Source organism: Nicotiana tomentosiformis, chromosome 8, assembly GCF_000390325.3.
Source record: "Nicotiana tomentosiformis chromosome 8, ASM39032v3, whole genome shotgun sequence".
NCBI lineage: Eukaryota > Viridiplantae > Streptophyta > Magnoliopsida > Solanales > Solanaceae > Nicotiana > Nicotiana tomentosiformis.
The window spans coordinates 109715238-109735431 of record NC_090819.1 but is presented as its reverse complement, the minus strand read 5'-3'; the positions used below and the strand labels follow the sequence as shown (position 1 = coordinate 109735431).

Here is a 20194-nt window from a genome sequence, read left to right as displayed (position 1 = left end):
GGATTTCATACCTTCAACACTAAGTTTAGAAGAGTTACTTACCTCGAACAAGCCAATACCAATGTCGAACAAGCCAAGCGATGCTCCAAAGATGCCATCACATACGTAGCGACCTCCGAACGGCTCAAAACTAACCAAAAGCAATTCAAATATATCAAATAAAGCCAAAGGAAATAATTCCACATGATAAAGATCGAATCCTTATTCAAAGCCCAAAATCGGCCAAAACTCACACCCGGGCCAGCGCCTCGTAACCCAACAAAACTCACAAAATCCGACAACCCATTCAATTACGAGTCCAACCATACTAGTTTCACTCAAATCCGACTCCAATTCGATGTTCAAAACTCAAAAATTCATATTATGAAACTTTAAGCCAAAACCCCCAATTTTCTCTTTTATATTCACAATCCAATTACCAAAAATGAAGGTAGATTCATGAAATATAACCAAAACCGAGTAGAGAACACTTACCCCAATACTTGTGATGAAAATTGCTCCAAATATCGCCTCAATCCGAGTCCCACATCTCAAAATATGAAGAAAGAACCAAAGCCTCGATTTTATGATTTCTGCCCAGCATTTCCGCATATGCGATTAAAATGTCGCATCTGCGACGCAACCTAAGCGGAATCTCACCTCTACGAAGCCCATGGAGGCCGACCCTTCCGCACCTGCGGACATTCTCCGCCTCTGCGCACGCGCAGGTGCGCCAACCAACTCCCGCTCCTGCGCCACTCACCGCTTCTGCGGCTAATCTTACGCTTCTGCAGACGCGCAGATGCGCCCTTACTTACGCTTCTGCGGTCTTCCTCAGCAGCTCAAACCTCGGTTCTGCGACTCCTCTGTCGCTTCTGCGACCATCGCACCTGCGCAAACCAGCCGCATGTGCGATCACACGAGAACTAACAGCTTAGCAAAAATCCAAAAATGCAATGAAATAATCCGAACCTCGTCCGAAATTTTGAACTTTTTAACTTCAATAACTCGTGCCGAAACATAGCAAATCAACCCGGAATGAACTCAAATTTTGCACACAAGTTCGGAATAACATAACGAAGCTATTCCAATTCCCGGAATCACAATCCGGACGCGCTCCTAAGTCCAAAATCATCCAACGGACCTACCGGAACCATCAAAACTCCGTTCCGGGTTCAAATTGATAAAAAAGTAAAACTTGGTCAACTCTCCCAATTTAAAGCTTCAACAATGAAATTCATTCTTCCAATTCGATTTCGATTAACCTGAAAACCAAAACTAACGATTCCGAATAACCTGAAAACCAAAACCAACGATTCATATAAGTCATAATACATCACACAGAGTTACTTATGCTCGCAAACTACCGAGCGAAGTGTAAATGCTCAAAACGACCGGTTGTATCGTTACATGCATTTGTTTACTTCTTATAAAATGATCTGGCAAGACCGTACGATACTTTAAACCAACCGACAACGTACAATTAAGGCATATTTTTTCAACCTTTTTTAGGACATGCACAAAGGTTGTAAACGGACAGCTTGGCTTGGAATTTTCCCAGATCTTACCATCGGATCTTCCTAGACAATCCAGCGTGTTGATAACTTTTTCCCAACCACCAAATTAGAGCTTAATATCCAGTCAACTATTCTTTAACTACCGGTGTACCCCACATTCCACCAATATATAAAGACCCCCATTTCTGCTCCAAAATCTTCTCTCTCTATATATCTATATATATATATTCCATATATTCAACTCTTTTGGTTAATTGTTCATTCTTGGTAAGTTCCCAGGAATAATTTTAGGCTAATATTTCTCTGCTTGTTGTGCTTCATCTTACCAAGGTTTGTCCCAGCACCTATGCAGTTAATTTTTATGATGATAGGGGCGGATACAGTATAGAGGCAATGGGTGCACGAGAACCATGAGTACACATGCACTTACTATCTCGAGATTTGTTTGTGTCTAGAAATTTAGATTGTGCATCATAGATTTTAAATTTTGGATATGTCTTTTCTTATATATACTCGTTTCGTTCAATCCACCTTTGTAGTTTGTCTTGCAATGTATTTATTATTCTTGTTATATTTTCTGTTCCAATGGATTTTAATGATATTATAGTGTACGTATGCCTGTTCAATTTGTATTAGACAGGATTTACACTGTAGTTATTTGCACTGTCTTTGGCTTCTCGAGTATTTGCTGCGTTGACTTCATCTTAATGAGACAGAGAATTCGAGAGAGAGAGAGAGATATTTTGACTTGATTATGATTATGGCTAATTTCTAAAAATATGAACAAACTGGTGTTTTCCAGCTGGCTTCGAGTTATTACACATAGTATTATCCATTCTTATGCTTTCATGTTAGTTTGCTTGTTAAGGAAGTAAGTTGAGGTCTATAATTTGAACTAAATTTTTGGTGAATACTGATGCATAGCTGGTGCATTCCAAATAAAAGTTATATATGATGCGTTGAATATTCCAAATCAAAAAGAAGGATTATATAGCTTACCCTAACTTGTTCGAGACCGAGACGTTGTTGTTGGAATTAATTCATGTGTCTGAATGTGATTAATAAACCCCATTCTCCCAAATACTTTCTGGTTGACTTTAAGATATTGCACTGTTATTACGTGATAGTCTTAAAAGATTGCTAATTCTATTGACAAAGTGCAGATCTTGAAAAGGTTGTTCAAAATGCCTAGCACTATGGATTCTGAGAATGGAACTGTCAAACATGTCGAATCATCTCTTCCATCTTTATTCGAAATTGAGGAATCTGATGATGATTTGTCTGGATTGCTGGAAAAACCAAGAGCTGTTAATATAGAAAGGAAAAGATCATTTGATGAAAGATCTTTCAGTGAAATGTCAATAACTCATTCGCCGCCACACAATCTAGACAGTGTGTTTTCCCCAGGAAGAAGGTCTAGCATAAATTCACCCAGATCAAGCCACTGTGTTGAGCCACATCCCATAATAGGCGAAGCGTGGGAAGCCCTGAGGCGTTCTATAGTTCAGTTCCGAGGACAACCTGTGGGAACTCTTGCTGCTGTAGATAATTCTACAGAGGAACTTAACTATGATCAGGTACAATTTTGATCATTTTCTAGTTCTTAGGCAAATGCTACAACTTCTAGCATGTTTGGCCGTGCTTCTAAAATTAGCTTATTCTATAAAGTATTTTTAAAAAAAGTACTTCTGGTAAGAAACAATTTGTGTTTTGCTAATCAATTTAAATTAATATTTGGCCCAACTTTTAAAGAGTTCTTCGAAATGCATTTTTCTCATAAGTGTTTTCTCGAACCCGTAACCTCCTGCTCACAAGGCAGCAACTTTACCAGTTACGCCAAAGCTCCCCTTCTTAATAAACCTTGCAACTCTGACTTAAAAAACTATGGCAGGTATTTGTGAGAGATTTCGTGCCCAGTGCTTTGGCATTTTTAATGAATGGTGAACCTGAAATAGTCAAAAACTTTCTTCTGAAAACGTTACGGCTCCAATCATGGGAGAAGAAGATAGACCAGTTCAAGTTAGGGGAAGGAGTTATGCCTGCAAGTTTTAAAGTAATTCATGACTCTGTTAAGAACTCTGATACTATTGCTGCTGATTTCGGGGAATGTGCTATAGGCAGAGTTACTCCTGTAGATTCTGGCTTCTGGTGGATTATACTCCTTCGTGCATACACAAAGTCTACAGGGGATACTTCTTTAGCTGAAATGCCCGAATTTCAAAAGGGTATACGCCTGATTTTGGCTTTGGGTCTTGCGGAAGGTTTTGATACATTTCCGACCTTGCTCTGCGCTGATGGATGCTCTATGATTGATCGTAGAATGGTCAGTCTCATGAACTCGATCTCTTCTCATTTCTTTGCCATTGCTGTTAAGCTAGATTTTATGGGTTCAATTGAACTTATATTTTCGGCTTGGACTATATATACATATGGAAAAGAAGTTAAAATATTGGAGTATTTACATCTTAAAAATGGTATATGATTTGTTTGTTAGCCGACTGAATGATATTGAGATAGACTTTTTTACCATATTGATGTCTAAACTAAAAGAAAATCTAACTTCTTTCGACTTATAGCCTGTTTGGCCAGGCTGCAAAAATCAACTTATTTTGAGAAGTACTTTCTCTCAAAAATGCTTTTCTCAGAAGTACTTTTAGTGAGAATCAGTTTGTGTTTGACTAATTAATTTGAAAAGCACTTCTGAGCAACAATTAGTGTTTGACCAAACTTTTAAAAACTGTTTCTAAGTGTATTTTTCTCAAAAGTGCTTTTGGAGAGATTAGTTTTTTCTGCTTCTCCAAAACTGCTTCTGCTTCTCCTCAAAAATATACTTTTTTTCCTTCCATAAGCTTGACCAAACATTTCAACTTTGAAAAAAATACTTTTTTTGAAAAAAAAAGTTATTCTAGGATGGGAGAAGCTTGGCCAAACAGGCTATTACTTTATAGCATCCACCTCCAGAGGCAAATCCGGAATTAAACTTAATGTAGTTAACCTTTAAGATGCTTATCATTGAATACATTGTATTATTAAACTTAATGGGTTCAAACTAATATTTGTTGATATTTTAGTAGGTTTTTGCATATACATCTATACTCTATATAAAATATTATGGGTTCAGATGAACATCCCTTCAATATAAAGTTTTTTTCTTTTGAGATCTCCACTCTTTCATCTTGTACTCCTTCCACTTATTCTGAATGTAGTTTCAAATATGATCGAATGTATCGTAAATTCTTTCTTTACTATTCAAGTTTCTTGTCGATACCAACTTATTACTTGTGTCTAGTAAAGTTCCTCTTATCGGTGTTTTGCCAACACACAAGTTCGACTACTTATGTCCTGTTGTTAATTTGTCAGGGAGTTTATGGCTATCCTATTGAGATACAAGCACTTTTCTTTATGGCCTTAAGATGTGCTCTGTTTCTACTAAAGCAAGATGAAGAAGGCAGAGAGTTTTCTGATCGAATAATTAAACGCCTTAATGCCTTAAGTTATCACATGAGAAGTTACTTTTGGCTGGATATGAAACACTTGAATGATATACACCGTTACAAGACAGAAGAGTACTCTCACACTGCAGTTAACAAGTTCAATGTGATGCCAGATTCGTTACCAGATTGGGTTTTTGATTTCATGCCAAGTCGTGGCGGTTACTTCATTGGAAATGTTAGTCCAGCTAGAATGGATTTCCGTTGGTTTTGTTTGGGTAATTGCATTGCAATTTTGTCATCTTTGGCTACACCTGAACAAGCTTCAGCGATAATGGATCTCATTGAATCGCGATGGGAAGAGCTTGTTGGAGAAATGCCACTCAAAATTTGTTATCCTGCTATGGAAACTCATGAATGGAGGATTGTTACGGGGTGTGATCCTAAAAATACTAGCTGGAGTTACCATAATGCTGGATCTTGGCCAGGTTAGCTCCTACTGTTTTAAAAGCCCAAAAGTTCATCTCTAGTTAGTGATTTATTATTTGACAAACATATTGTGATGTATGCAATGTACTTGGTGGGTAGCTTAACGAACTAATTGGTGAATGGAGTGCATTCGACCTATGCATTTAAGATTTGAACCTGATGAATTCTAACCTTTTGAATTTTTTAGCACTAAACTCATTAGTATTTCTTGATACTTTAGTGATTTTTCACATATGTACTAGTTCTGTGATGTTGGTCCTTGGCCAGGTTAGTTCGTCATGCTTTAAAATCCCAAAAGTTCAAATCTATTTAGTGACTTATTATTTGTCAAACGTATTGTGATGTATGCAATGTACTTGTTGGGTAGCTTAACAAACTAAATGGTGAAATGGTGAATGGAGTGTAAGATTTTGAACTTGATGAATTCAACCTTTGATATTTTTAGCACTAAACTCATTGTACTTTAGAAATTATTGATTCAGAATTTAGTATTTCTTGAAATTTTAGTAATTTTACACATATGTATCTAGTTCTGTGAGAAAAATGCTAGGTTCAATTGAACTCCTAGGATAAAGGCTCCCTCCACCTTGCTTATGTGAGCAAAGCATATTCCAAACTTGAATAAAGGAGGAGTTGTGGTTTCTGACTTAAAATGGCCCAATGATACTCTTACTAGGTTAAGCCCGCGCCATTTTTTCTAAAAAGCTTCACGCCATTAAGAGTATCCAAACATCTTATAAGTAACTTTCTTTTCTTTTTTACAACACACATCCAACAGTGGTAGGTTGATGGTCAATGTAATACAAATCAAATGATTCTTCTAAATCGAAATTGGCTTGGATAGAGCAAATGATACAAACGATCGATACAGTTAACTACAACTAATTTGAGATTGAAATATAGTTGATTGACATCAATTTACTTGTTTTTTGTGTCTTAGTTCTTTTGTGGCTCCTTACGGCTGCATGTATCAAGACTGGAAGACACCAATTAGCAAGAAAAGCCATTGAACAAACAGAAACTCGTTTACTAAAGGATAGTTGGCCAGAGTACTATGATGGAAAACATGGTCGTTACATTGGCAAACAAGCTCGGAAATTCCAAACGTGGTCCATTGCTGGTTATTTGGTGGCTAGAATGATGCTTGAAGATCCATCTCATTTGGGTATGATAGCACTAGAAGAAGACAAACAGATGAAGCCTCCAATGAAAAAATCTACTTCTTGGTTTTGTTAATATACTATAGTCACTTTCAATTGCTTAAAGTACTTGTCTTTTAGATTTTATTTTGAGTTTTTGACATTCTTTTTGATTTGTCATGAAAATTTCCTTATTAATGGTAAGAGTGTATTGTGTTTTTCTTTCTTCTCTCATATTGGTCTTGTCCTAAAGATATACTTCAAATGATAATTATGATTTGCTGGAGATATATTAGATAAACATTTGTTGGTTCTATACCTAACTAGCATTCCTTTACATGATTGAGGGGGAAAAAAGAAAATTCATGGTTGGTTAGTGTTACCAGTAACTTCACATCATTGTGCTGAAACTCAACCAAGTTTGGTATACAAATCAAGATTATTATTCAGCAACATGCAATGTCAAATTCATCACTCTCATAACATCTGCATACTGATAGAGAAGCAAGACACTTCCAAAAAAGATTCTTTACTAAAATAAGCAAAAAAGAAAACCTCTTTTACATGTAAGAATGAAAGAAATGATACACGTTCGAATAGATAACTGAAGCACAAGAACATTTAGATGTTTAACAGGGAAATACAGCCAGCAGAAAGAAGGTGTAAACTTTGGAGGCAAGGGAAGGTGCTTTATCTGTAGCTGCCACATAAATCTCTATTCCTGCTTTTCCAACTCCCCCATTCTTTCTATAATTGCCTGCCATTTAAAAAAAAGAGATTGTTCAGCAGCAAATTTTAAAAAACCACAGATTCAACGCAGGATGAATAACAAGCGGAAGTGAGAGAGGGTTAACATGTGTGCGAAATCAATTAATTTTATTGCCATTATCTCAGGGATGAAACAATATCTAATCATCAATAAAGTAAAGCTTTTTTGGCTAAAAGTTGAAATTGACCACAATATTAGCATCCATCATAAGGACCAAATGTTGTTCTGGCAGCTACAGGATCTGCCTCTGACTATGGCAAAAGGTTATAGGAGGAGGTGTTTTTCTATTACATTTACCTTCTTACTCGTTTCTTGAAGTTCCCCAGCAAGAATGAACTCATCTAATATCAGATATACCTGCAGACGGGGAAAATTTAACAAAGGGAAACAGCATGAGTTAATTGATGACCATCAAATCTACAAACAAAAAGCAATTTGGTGGTCATTATATATATTTTTTCTGAAAAAAGCACAGCTTCACATCAACATATTCTCTATATTGTGACGACTGTAATTTTTTTCATACAAAAACTGTGCTGGAATATTGCTTTGCAAACTGGTAGCCTCATTTAGTGCATATGACTGAGCACAACAGAACTGTGACTTTTGCCTGCCATTTCATTGATAGGTTGGAAATAGTTTCCATATATCCCCGGAAAACTAGAACACCAACCTATTGTAATCCCTCTGAACCCCCGAAGTTTTGTGATTCCATAAAGCATCGAAAATTATCACACGACTTTGTGCAATCTCAGAATTGGTATTAGTTTTTAATTCTTGAGAATAAATGAGAGAACCAATAATATACAAGGAGCTACTAATACTATTTTAGACACTTAAAGGTAACGGTTTTCTGGTTCTTAATAAATCAAATCTAATTCCAGCATAAGCTTAAATTTAAAATGGAAAGAACATTCTAGTGTGCTGACATATAGGTAGGCAAGAGAGAATAAAGGTGGATTCAGTTCCTTAATTTAAAGCTAGAGGAATAACTCCTATGCAAACAGAAAAGACGGGGACCATCAACTCCAATGTGATGGGGGTAATGCCTCCAAGAGCTCCTAGGCTTAGATTGAATATTTTCTTATTCTTACTCCATGTAGGTCACTCATAGCTCTTCTAGTACACTTCCTCTCGGATGATGAAAAAGGTAGGGATAGTAGCTGCAGTCCTGAATTCTGATTGCAGACGACGACGATAATGATCAATGAAGAAACTAAAGGGGTGTTTTTGTGCATGGTAATACCTTTTTATTTATGATTGTTTATTGTGCATGGTTATATTTAATAAACTAAGGTGGTGTTACTATCGGTGTTTTTTTTTTGTTTATTTTGGGGTGGGGGGGTGGGGGTGGGGGTTAAGGTACAATCGGTGCTTTTGTTACCAAAACTAAAATGTACCATTTGTTCCCATATCCACCAGTTTTTCACCTAGTAAGAATCTATCTTGAAGGAATGCATGATATGACCTGCAGTATACAGATTAATTCAAGGAAGACCAAGCCACTACTGGGAGGGGAAAACTAAAGTAAATGAATACAACCCCAACTGCAGCAATCAGCAGATATCCCACCAGTACAGTTTCCAACTCAGCAATTGACCCGCATATTGGCAATTCATTAGGAGAGCCAACATAACAACAAAAGTTCAGCAGCACTTATCGGTAAGCTTCTAAGGTTCCACAGCGAGATTGTTGGATAGACTTGGAATTAATCAAAGCACCATTATGACATAAGGGGTGATGCAAAAGAAAAAAAAAATATTTAAAGAAAATCAGTCCTTCACTAAGTAGCAACAGATGCGTGATAAAAAAATATCTAACCTTGTGGAAGTTAAAAACCAAATCTAGTTCACAGACGTTGCTGAAGAAGTGATCCAAAATTTCGACAAACAAGTGGATGCTCTCCAGATAAGCTAACTCGTTGTCAGTAATATCAACACAGAGTGAGAAAAACAATCCTGCATATCTTCTGTATATAATCTTGTGGGTACGGAACTAAAAGGAAAAGAATCATGAAGAGGGAGTGTTATTGCTTTGTGAATGATCCAGGAAACACAGTTTAACAATGCTGAAGAGAAGTTGAAGCAATAACAAAAAAGAGAGCTATTTGATGCTGCATCAGATGACAAACACGAGTGAGAGTACATTTTTGACAAGTACAGCTTAGAAGATATTAAATGCCCAATCAATCATAGTGCAATGAGACTCGTCCTGATATGCAAATATCATCATCAACCTAAAAGATCAAAGAAAATAGGAGCAACTCCCTCATTTAAATATACTTCCCACTGGATTCCTTTTTCTCTAGTATCCAGTTGAGGTTTAGCACAAAAGCTAATAAGTTTCCCTAATTTCAAGTTTGATCTCTTTCTAGCATACCTTGAATAAGAAGCAAATAGGCAGATTCAAATTTCTTTCACACTTCCGTTTCCTTTTTGATTTTGCACCGGGTGTCCGAGTCTCTTTGAGCCCCGACTAATCCCGGGGGTGCACAGGCCCTCGGCAAGGAGTTTCCCGCAAGTGCACCACGGTTAATTCAGGTTTTACCCAGTCCGATGGCCCTCAGAAATTGTTTGCACCCAATGGGTTTCGAACTTGAGACCTTGAAAGGGAGCAAACCCCAAGGCTCAAGTCAATTGCCACCAGGCCAACCCCTGAGGGTTCACTTCCGTTTCCTTCTATGTGAAAAGAGTCCTCTAACTCTCCCCTAGATTAAAAGAAATTACTTATTAAAAAAGAATTATCTGTTAAATTCTTGCCTTGAACTTTTATCTCTAAGGGATTTACACATCTAGTTTATGCATTTATGACGCATCTAATCAGTATTTTTAACAATATCACAGTAAATAGACCTTTAGTTGTTTTTGGAGGTTAAGTATAAAATACCCAATTGTTCCGAGGAATCAAATCAAGGCCTAGCCCATCAATATGTTGAGCCCAGTACCACTGGAAAGATAATAGTGCTAATTAGGTGTCACTTCGAAAATCATCTTACCACACATGACCCGAAGCCAAACCTGAACCTAGTGAAGGAGCCCTCCTCTTGCTTTCTCCTCCTCTCTCCCTCTCAGCCACCCCCAACCCCTCAGCTTTGCTTGTTGGGCTCAAAGATTGAACAATAAAGGACCCACCAAGACAGGGAGAGTGCCTTCAAAGCCAATCTTCCTCATCCAAGACAAAGCTTTTCTCCCCAAAAAATTTCCGCTGCATTATAGAGTATAGACTAGTCTTCATCCACAAACCATTTACTCATTTTACAGAAGTTCTTACATCCCACTAGCAGGTTTGCACATTGAAGATCAATCCAAAATGCTGAATATTCCTCCCCGGTATATTGGAACAAGATAAAAAAGACTTGAAAAAGTGAAAGTAGAAGAAAAAAACTATCACTAGGCCATCTAAATATAACTGCACCAGAAACCTAAAAGGTTGGGACTTGGAATAATATTGTGCCTAATGGGGAAAGACAAAAATATCCACCAAGACCAGATCATTCTTTCATTAACTAGACATAAGTTAAGATTACTAAACCCTTCGGGGTTGCCCAGTTGGTTTGGAGGGATGACCTGGGATCGAATCCCCCTCAATGCCTTCTAGGTTGAGTCTGTCACACATGGCTTGCCTAGTGCGGCTTACCGTTTGCAGGCTATTACACAGGGGAGGTTTACCCAGTGCGCACCAAGTGTAGCGGCTGCGGGTTTCTCTCTTAACAAAAAAAAAGTTAAGATTACTAAATACAAGGAGAGTAGACACTGGGCAAGAATCTTAAAAATCAAAAAATAAGAAAGTACACCGACTGAAACCAACCATTTTACAGATAATCAAGTCAAAAGATTACCACATAAGTATTATTAAGAACTCAATGAAAAATAACTTCTTCTTTTGGGTAGCGTATGTCATCGAAGCATAATAGATTGATTGAAAATATCATACACAGGAACTTAAAGTAGAAAAATAGCAGCTTTTCAACTAAGTCCTTAGAATTATCTGGAATTGGGACGGTTTTACCTCCACAAAGTTGGTGAATTTGGGATCTCTATTAACCACCAACCGATGAACCTACAGGACCAAATTGACATTGTAAGCAAAAGCCACAAGCTAAGAATTAACAAGATACAAAAATTCCTGAAAGTACGAGAAGCAAAAAGGAGCAAATTATAATACCTCGTACTCGACCTTGTGCTTCTCGGATTCCTCGAGAGGAATGTAATATTTGGCCAATCGGGTCTTCCCTTGTCTGTTCTGAAGCACTATGAAACGGATCTGCCATTTCCAATGATCCAATTGAAAACAAACAATCATCAAGATAATAAAATTTCCTTAAGCAAATTTACGCAGAAATGGAATACATACTGAAATTTCAATGAATTTACGTCCCCTAATTTATTAAGTTTTATTTTCTAGAATGGAAGAAAAGGACTTGAATAGTAAAATCACCATTTCTGACGAGTCGGAGGAGTTACAGATGATCGTTTTGATTTTTGAGTCGTAAACAACAGTCGGACTCGAGTTCAGAGCCGAGCTGCGAGCGAGACTATTAGAAAGATTTTGGTTTTTATAGTTTTTTCTTTTAACAGAGAAGGTAAACGTAGAAGGATTAATTAAGCACAAATCATAAAATTTTAGCTTTCCTTTGGCTAGAGTAATAATAAATTAATAATTCCCTTCGAAAAATATAACGGGTCCAAAGTCCTAATAGGAGTAAAAGAATAAGTGTTACCGTGGCGATTAATCATAAACTTTAATCTAAATATGGCGATTGTAAAATACTAACTACAAACTGAATATAGAGGATTTATATAGATTTCTGTTAAACTAGAACTGAAGTGTAGTTAACACTAGCAGATTATTTGAGTTGAGAGAGAAAAACAAAATCATGGTAAGCCTTTTCTTTTTTCTTTAGAGAAGGAGAAAACTACTCAATTATATTAGCAACTGATTTCAACCTTTGTGATTTAAGGGCCCGTTTGGCCATAAAAATATTTCACTTTTTTTTATTTTTTTTTACTTTTTTTCGAATTCAGTGTTTGGCCATGAAAATTTAAAATTTCACTTGAATTTTGAAACTTTTCGAAAATTTAAAATACTCAAAAAAATTATTTTTCAAAAGTCACTTCAAATCGCTCACAAAAATTCAAAAATAGCTCTAAATTATATCCACGTCCAAATACAAACTCTAATTAGGCGTTTGGACATAAGAATTATAATTTTTTTTAAAAAATGAGTATTTGGAGTTAAGTTGAAAAATGATATTTAGAATTTGAAATTGTATTTGGACATGCATTTCGCTTGAATAAATATTGTCGTTTTGTGAGTGGGGATTTGGTTTATGAAAAACTCATTTTCGAAAAAATAAATCTAACACTTATAATTTTTTATGGACAAATACATTTTTGGGGAAAAACATTCGCAAGAAGAAATTTTTTTTTTTTATGGACAAACGTTAATTTTCAAATACTATTTTAACTTTGAAAAATAAATTCATTTTTTTTTTCGAAATTTCATACTTTTTATATCCAAAGGCCCACTTAATCTATAACCTTGAGTCTCAAGTAGGGCTGGCAAGTGGGCTGGTCCCGGGCCTAAACGGGCCAAGTGGGCCGGTCGAAACGGTTCCGGACTAAACGGACTTTTTGTATGGATCGGGCCCGGGACCGTTTGGACTCGGGCTAAACGGGCTAAGTGGACCCAACATATTTTTTTTAAAAGAATTAAATAGATATTAGAGACAAAAGTATGTTAAAAAAATATCTAAGGCAATACTTTGTAAATTTTATTATAGAATTGTGACCTAAATTTTATTTAACATCCAAAATTTTAATATTCAATATTTAATATCGAATATATATAGTATATAAGATTTATATATAGTGTATATATATATATATATATATATATATATATATATATAAGCTATATTCGATAAGCTATATATACATCTTATATAGTATAGTATATATATTAAATGTATAATATATATATATATAAAAGTAATAAGTTATATTCGATAAGCTATATATACATCTTATATACTATATATAAGATGTATATAGTATATAGTATACTATATATACATCTTATATAGTATAGTATATATATTAAATGTATAATATATATATATATATATATATATATATAAGTACATCTTATATATAGTATATAATATATATATATAGTATAGCCGTTGGGACCGTTTGGCCCGTTAAGGGACCGGTCCCTGGCAGGCTAAATGGTCCCGGGCCTGACGGACCCAAATCATGGGACCGACCCACAAGACCGGCCCAGGCCCACTAAAACCGGGCCAAACGGTCCTGACTCGTTTGACCCGCGATCCCGGTCCCGGGCCTAGACCGGCCCACTTGCCATCCATAGTCTCAAGAGAGGGAGATATCATCAATTCTACTCTCCTTTAATCCTCACTAATCACACAAAGGTAAATAGGTTTTTTCTCACTTATATTCGTGATCTCTTCTTTTGCACTAATTAACTATAATAACTGCATTTTAGCTTAGAGTATTAACCATAGAACTTCCATTAGCCTACATTTTCATTGGCTAAGATAATTCTTTTTTTTGTTTCCTCACTACAAATAATCTTGGGAAAATTATGTTGGACTAGTCCTTTGGGCTCATTGGTGAAATGTTTGTCAAAATCCACCTTACAAGTATCAAACCGAAAGCCTATGCAGCCCCGCCCAAGCTGTATTGCTGTAACAGAATCACCATCTCAAAAAGAAAGGAAATACTGGTATTTCTGGTATGATGTAAATAAATATTCAAAAAAAACAATATTTGGTGAAATTATTTTTGGCGCTTACCTTATGTTGATTTTCTATAGAAAAATATATTGCGCTAGACCTTTGAAACAGTAATGTTGTATATGATCAAAACTGAGTTTGCCCTTCTTATGATTAATCGAGATTGGAATATGATGGTCCAAGATTCATCATTGTAATATCGAGCCATGATGCGAAGTTAGGTTGTCGAGCTCGAGTCCCAGAGACCGATCAATACCGAGACCGGCCAATATCGAGATCGAGCTCGAGTCCCAGAGACCGATCAATACCGAGATCGACCAAGATCGAGGTCGAGCCAAGAAACAAAAATGCCGCTATAGCCGCAATTGGGGGAGAATCTCGGCGGAAATTACGGCTTGAATCAAGGAAAAACTAATTAATTAATCTATCATGGAATACCCACTATGTATTTTTAATTATTTCCAAAATGGGATTTCCCCACTATATTAAAGAGTTATTAACTTGTTATCATTTGTAGAGCATCAGATTCATTTTGAAATATAAAAAGAGAGAGCAAATACTATCCTTTTTTGGCTTTTGATATTTAGTCATATTGTTCCCTCTACCAATCATTCTTCACTCAATTTGGAGGTGATAAAACTTGAAGGCTTAGGCTAACTAGTTCATTCGGTTTGCATTCATTTCTTTTATAACTAATTTCGATATTCATTTACATATTTTTCCCAATTTGTATCAATTTATATCATGTATCCTTATAACTACATATAATATCAACTCTATCCGTTTTTCGGGTAAACAGTTTGGTGCCCACCATGGGGCTAAGGATAATAGTGGTTATTTGGTACGAATCTCTATAAAACGCACTATTTTACACTTGTTCTTGGAAGTATCTTTGATTTCAGGTTAAAAATGACGAACTCTCAATTAATGGCCCTACCTATCGACAACGAAGATGGCCATCAAGGTAAGAATAATAACATGACGCTCGGGGATGAAAGGCCATTCGTTGACCCTGTTAGAACTCGGGTCGTAAATCCAATCAACATTAATTCGCATGTGGCCATTGAAGAGAACCAACATTCCGACCCCGGAAATAGCATTCATGGTGGAACTTGATCTGCAGTTTGAAATACCCAAAATATTGGAGAAGAAGGGATCAGCCTGCATATCATTTTCAAAATGTTGCAAGCTCAACAGGTAGCGATAGCTCAGTTGCAGAGCCAAACCCAGGCACCGAGAAGGCCTGAGCCCGGTCCACCCCGAGAAGTCAACTACAGAACGGGGCCAGCTATAGTAAGGTCAAATGAACAAGAATCTGGGACTAACCCCGAAATTATAAAGATGCTCGAGGAACTGACAAAACGGATAGAGTGAGGAGAAAAGAGGATTGAAGCAAACGACAAAAAAGTAGAAGCTTATAACTCCAGGGTTGATCAGATCCCGGGGGCACCACCAATATTGAAGGATTTGGATTCCAAAAAATTCGTACAAAAGCCCTTCCCCCCGAGCGCAGCTCCCAAACCGATTCCCAAGAAGTTTCGCATGCCCGAAATTCCTAAATATAATGGAACGACCGACTCCAACGAACATGTCACCTCTTACACATGTGCCATTAAAGGAAACGATCTAGAGGACGATGAGATCGAATCCGTATTATTAAAGAAATTCGGGGAAACCCTGTCAAAGGGAGCAATGATATAGTATCATAATTTACCACCTAACTCTATCGATTCTTTTGCCATGCTTGCAGATGTCTTTGTAAAAAGTACACGCCGGAGCCATAAAGGTCGAGACGAGGAAGTCGAACCCTTTCAAGGTAAGGCAAAAAGATAACGGGATTCTAAAGGAGTTTGTATCTCGTTTTCAAATAAAACGAATGGATCTACCATCGGTCACGGACGATTGGGTCGTTCAAGCTTTCACCCAAGGACTAAACAAATGAAGCTCAATGGCTTCACATCAGTTAAAGTAGAACTTGATTGAGTACCCGGATGTTACCTGGGCTGATGTACATAATCGATATCAATCAAAGATTAGAGTCGAAAACGACCAGTTGGGCCCCCCCTCTGGGTCCGTTGTTAAAAGGGACATCGACCGAGAACCGAGGTCGAACAGGGACCGATACTGGCCATATAATGGAGATCGTAGGGGCAGCGAACTAGGACACAGCTTTGTACGAGATGAAAGGAGAAGTGATCGGGGCTAAGGGTCTCGAGGTCTGATGAACAAGAATGGTTTCGACAAGCATACCAGACCTAAGGAAGCACCGCGATTGTCGGAGTATAACTTTAACATTGATGTATCCTCCATCATATCGGCCATCGGACGCATCAAAGACACTAAATGGCCTCGACCTCTGCGGATCGATCCAGCCCAGAGAAATCCCAATCAAATGTGCAAGTATCATGGCACCATGGCCACATAACGGAAGATTACAGGCAGTTGAGAGAAGAGGTAGCCCGGTTATTCAATGAAGGGCAACTTTGAGAGTTTTTAAGTGACCGGACCAAGAATCATTTCAAAAACAGAGAGTTCAATAAACAAAACGAACAAGAAGAGCCACAACACATTATCCACATGATCGTCGGAGGGATCGATGTCCCCTAGGGGCCAGTACTTATACGCACTAAGATGTCGATTGTAAGAGAGAAGTGATCTCGAGCTCAGGATTACATACCAAAAGAAACCTTGTCCTTTAATGATGAAGACGCAGAAGGAATCATGCAGCCCCATAACGATGCACTGGTAATATCTGTACTTATGAATAAAACTCAAGTTAAGCATGTGTTAATTGATCCAGGTAGTTCGGCAACATCATTCGATCGAGGGTCGTAGAGCAACTCGGTCTACAGGACCAGGTCGTGCCCGCAACCCTGGTATTAAATGAATTCAACATGACATGTGAAACTACTAAGGGCGAGATAATTTTTCCAATAAACATGGCCGGGACCATCCAATAAATGAAGTTCCACAGAATCGAGGGCGATATGAGGTATAACGCCCTGTTCAGGAGGCCGTGGATCCACAACATAAGAGCAGTACCCTCGACCCTTCACCAGGTTCTAAAATTTCCAACACCAGAGGGAATCAAAACAATCTATGGGGAGCAACCAACCACAAAGGAAATATTTGTCGTCGATGAAGTGATTTCGATATCATCACTCTCATCGACAAAGGGATCAAATTCGAAGCAAAAATGGGATACCAAATAGCAATCACAAATGTCAGCCTCGACCTAACTAGAGAAGCAGAAGACTGACGAAGATGATGAATATGGGATCTCTCGATCCTTCGTGGTCCCCGATGATTCTGACGCTACCAAATCAACGGTCGAAACACTGGAGCAAATAACGCTAATCGAACATCTTCCCGAATGAAAGGTATATCTGGGAACGTGGTTAAGTCCCGAGCTCAGAAAAAAGCTTATTCAATTTCTTATAGCTAACATGGACTGTTTCGCTTGGTCCCATCGACATGACAGGGATCCCACCGGAAATTACCACTCATAGACTAAGCTTGGATCCGAAATTACATCCGGTGAAGCAAAAAACAAGGCCCCAGTCTGAGGTCAAACATGCCTTTATCAAGGACGAGGTAACCAAACTTCTCAAAATAGGATCCATTCGAGAAGTAAAGTACCCCGAATGGCTAGCAAACATGGTGGTAGTCCCTAAGAAGGGAAACAAGCTTAGAATGTGTGTAGATTATAAAGACCTGAATAAAGCATGCCCTAAGGATTCTTTTCCTTTGCCTATCGTATGATCGATGCCACGGCCGGCCACGAGACTCTCAGTTTTCTTGATGCCTACTCCGGGTACAACCAGATACAGATGAACCCGGAGGATCAGGAAAAGACCTCGTTTGTCACTAAGTACGGTACCTACTGTTATAACGTAATGCAATTCGGTCTAAAAAATGCTGGTGGAACTTATCAACGCCTGGTAAACCGAATGTTCGAAGAACAAATAGGAAAATCAATGGAAGTTTATATTGATGACATGTTAAGTTAAGTCCCTGCGAGCAAAGGACCATTTAAAGAATTTGCAGGAAACTTTCGATATACTGAGGGAGTACAATATGAAGCTCAACCTCGAAAAATATGCATTCGGGGTTGGCTCGGGCAAGTTTCTTTGTTTCATGATGTCCAATCGGGGAATTGAGATCAATCCCGATAAAATCAAAGCTATCGAGGATATCACGGTAGTGGATAATGTAAAGGTCGTGTAGAGGCTAATGGGACGGATAGCCACCCTATGACGATTCATTTCGAGATCCTCAGATAGGAGCCATTGGTTTTTCTCACTACTTAAGAAGAAGAGCACCTTTGCATGGACTCCGGAATGCCAACAGGCCTTGGAGGAACTAAAGCGGTATTTATCGAGCCTGCCGCTGCTTCATACCACGAAAGAGGACGAATAACTTTACATGTACTTAGCTGTCTCGGAGATAGCGGTAAATGGAGTCCTGGTCCGAGAAGAACAAGATATGCAATTCCCTATTTATTATGTCAGTCGAACCTTAGGCAAGGCTGAAACTAGATATCCACACTTAGAAAAATTAGTGCTTGCTTTAATAAGCGCCTCTAGGAAACTAAAACCATATTTCCAATGTCATATGATATGTGTTGTAACAACTTATCCTCTTCGAAATATTTTACACAAACCCGAGCTTTCGGGTCGATTGGCCAAATGGGCCATAGAAATCAGTGGGTACGATATTGAGTTCGACCCTGAACCGCCATCAAATCTCAAATCTTGGCGGACTTCGTGTCTGATTTTACGCCAGCCTTCGTACCCGAGATTGAAAAAGAACTACTGATAAAATTGGGAACATCTTCAGGAGTCTGGACCCTCTTCACGGCATGCTTCCAACGCGAATGGGTCCGGACTAGGCATCATACTAAAATCACCCACAGGTAATGTAGTTAGACAGTCTATCAGAACTACAAAATTGACTAACAATGAGGCCGAGTATGAGGCCATGATCGCAGGTATCGAACTAGCTAGAAGCTTGGGTACGAAGGTCGTAGAGGCTAAGTGTGATTCCCTCCTCGTGATAAACCAAGTTAACGGGACTTTTGAAGTCCGAGAAGATTGGATGCAGAGGTACTTGGATAAAATACAGGTGACTCTACATCGATTTACAGAATGGTCCTTGCAACATGTAAATCGAGAACAGAACAACGAGGTCGACGCTTTTGCAAACTTAGGTTCATCGGTCGAAGACAACGAACTCAACTCGGGGACTGGCATACAACTCATGAGATCGGTAATCGAAGAAGGTCATGCCGAGATAAACTCCACAAGTTTAAGCTGGGATTGGAGAAACAAATACATAGAGTACTTAAAGAACGGGAAGCTTCCATCAGATCCAAAGGAGTCGAGAGCTTTGCGCATAAAGGCAGCACTGTTCACCTTGTTTGAAGATGAAATGTTGTTTAGAAGGACGTTCGATGGATCATTGGCAATATGTTTGGGACCAGGAGATACCAACTACATCCTACGGGAAATTCACGAGGGCACTTGTGGAAATCATTCCGGCACCGATTCGCTGGTCCACAAAGTAATCAGAGCAGGGTATTATTGGACCAATATAGGCAAGGATGCAAGGGAGTTCATTCGAAAATACGACAAATGCCAAAGGCATACGCCCATGATTCATCAACACGGGAACTACTCCACTCGGCCCTATCCCCATGGCCCTTCATGAAATGGGGAATGGACATCGTTGGCCCCCTCTTATCAACCCTAGGTAAGGTTCAGTTTATTTTGTTTATGACTGATTATTTCTCTAAATAGGTTGAAGCATAGGCTTTCGAGAAAGTCAGAGAAAAGGAAGTCATAGACTTCATTTGGGACCACATCATGTGTCGATTCGGGATACCAACTGAGATTGTATGTGTTTATGGAAAACAATTCATCGATAACAAAGTAACTAAATTTCTCGAGGATTACAAGATCAAAAGGATCCTATCAACACCTTATCATCCCAGCGGGAATGGAAAAGCCGAATCGACCAACAAAACCATCATCCAAAATATTAAGAATAGATTGATCGACGCCAAAGGAAAATGGAGAGAAATACTATGGGCATACCGCACAACATCAAAATCT

The 20194-nt window shown here is 38.1% G+C and overlaps 2 protein-coding genes across 4 annotated transcripts; one reads left to right on the top strand and one right to left on the bottom strand.

Moving 5' to 3' along the window:
• Positions 1 to 1712: 1712 nt before the first annotated feature.
• On the top strand, positions 1713 to 6776 carry LOC104091945 (probable alkaline/neutral invertase D). Of its 3 annotated transcripts, none has more exons than XM_009597390.4 (5): positions 1713 to 1763; positions 2660 to 3073; positions 3388 to 3819; positions 4857 to 5415; positions 6357 to 6776. In XM_009597390.4, the coding sequence occupies exons 2-5, from the start codon at positions 2681 to 2683 to the stop codon at positions 6650 to 6652; spliced, it is 1680 nt and encodes a 559-aa protein (XP_009595685.1). In that variant the 5' UTR covers positions 1713 to 1763; positions 2660 to 2680; the 3' UTR covers positions 6653 to 6776. The 3 variants fall into 3 exon arrangements, with proteins under 3 accessions (XP_009595685.1, XP_009595684.1, XP_033510904.1); XM_009597389.4 differs by having other exon boundaries at positions 1718 to 1826; XM_033655013.2 differs by lacking the exon at positions 1713 to 1763 and adding an exon at positions 1852 to 1910.
• Positions 6777 to 7068: 292 nt separating this feature from the next.
• LOC104091947 (AP-2 complex subunit sigma-like) lies at positions 7069 to 11959 on the bottom strand. Its single transcript, XM_009597393.4, has 6 exons — positions 11762 to 11959; positions 11489 to 11587; positions 11333 to 11383; positions 9146 to 9319; positions 7622 to 7681; positions 7069 to 7312 (listed from the first exon to the last, which is right to left on the bottom strand). Exons 1-6 carry the CDS (start codon positions 11762 to 11764, stop codon positions 7271 to 7273), a joined length of 429 nt encoding a protein of 142 aa, XP_009595688.1. The 5' UTR covers positions 11765 to 11959; the 3' UTR covers positions 7069 to 7270.
• Positions 11960 to 20194: the final 8235 nt, after the last annotated feature.

Excerpts from the sequence above, each read along its gene's own strand:
- LOC104091945 (XM_009597390.4), top strand. The coding sequence starts at position 2,681 with ATGCCTAGCACTATGGATTCTGAGAATGGAACTGTCAAACATGTCGAA. Across the intron at positions 3,820-4,856 it reads CTATGATTGATCGTAGAATG|GGAGTTTATGGCTATCCTAT; the intron begins GTCAGTCTCATG and ends TTAATTTGTCAG. Across the intron at positions 5,416-6,356 it reads TAATGCTGGATCTTGGCCAG|TTCTTTTGTGGCTCCTTACG; the intron begins GTTAGCTCCTAC and ends TTTGTGTCTTAG.
- LOC104091947 (XM_009597393.4), bottom strand. Across the intron at positions 7,682-9,145 it reads TGGTTTTTAACTTCCACAAG|GTATATCTGATATTAGATGA; the intron begins GTTAGATATTTT and ends CCCCGTCTGCAG. Across the intron at positions 7,313-7,621 it reads TTCAAGAAACGAGTAAGAAG|GCAATTATAGAAAGAATGGG; the intron begins GTAAATGTAATA and ends TTTAAATGGCAG.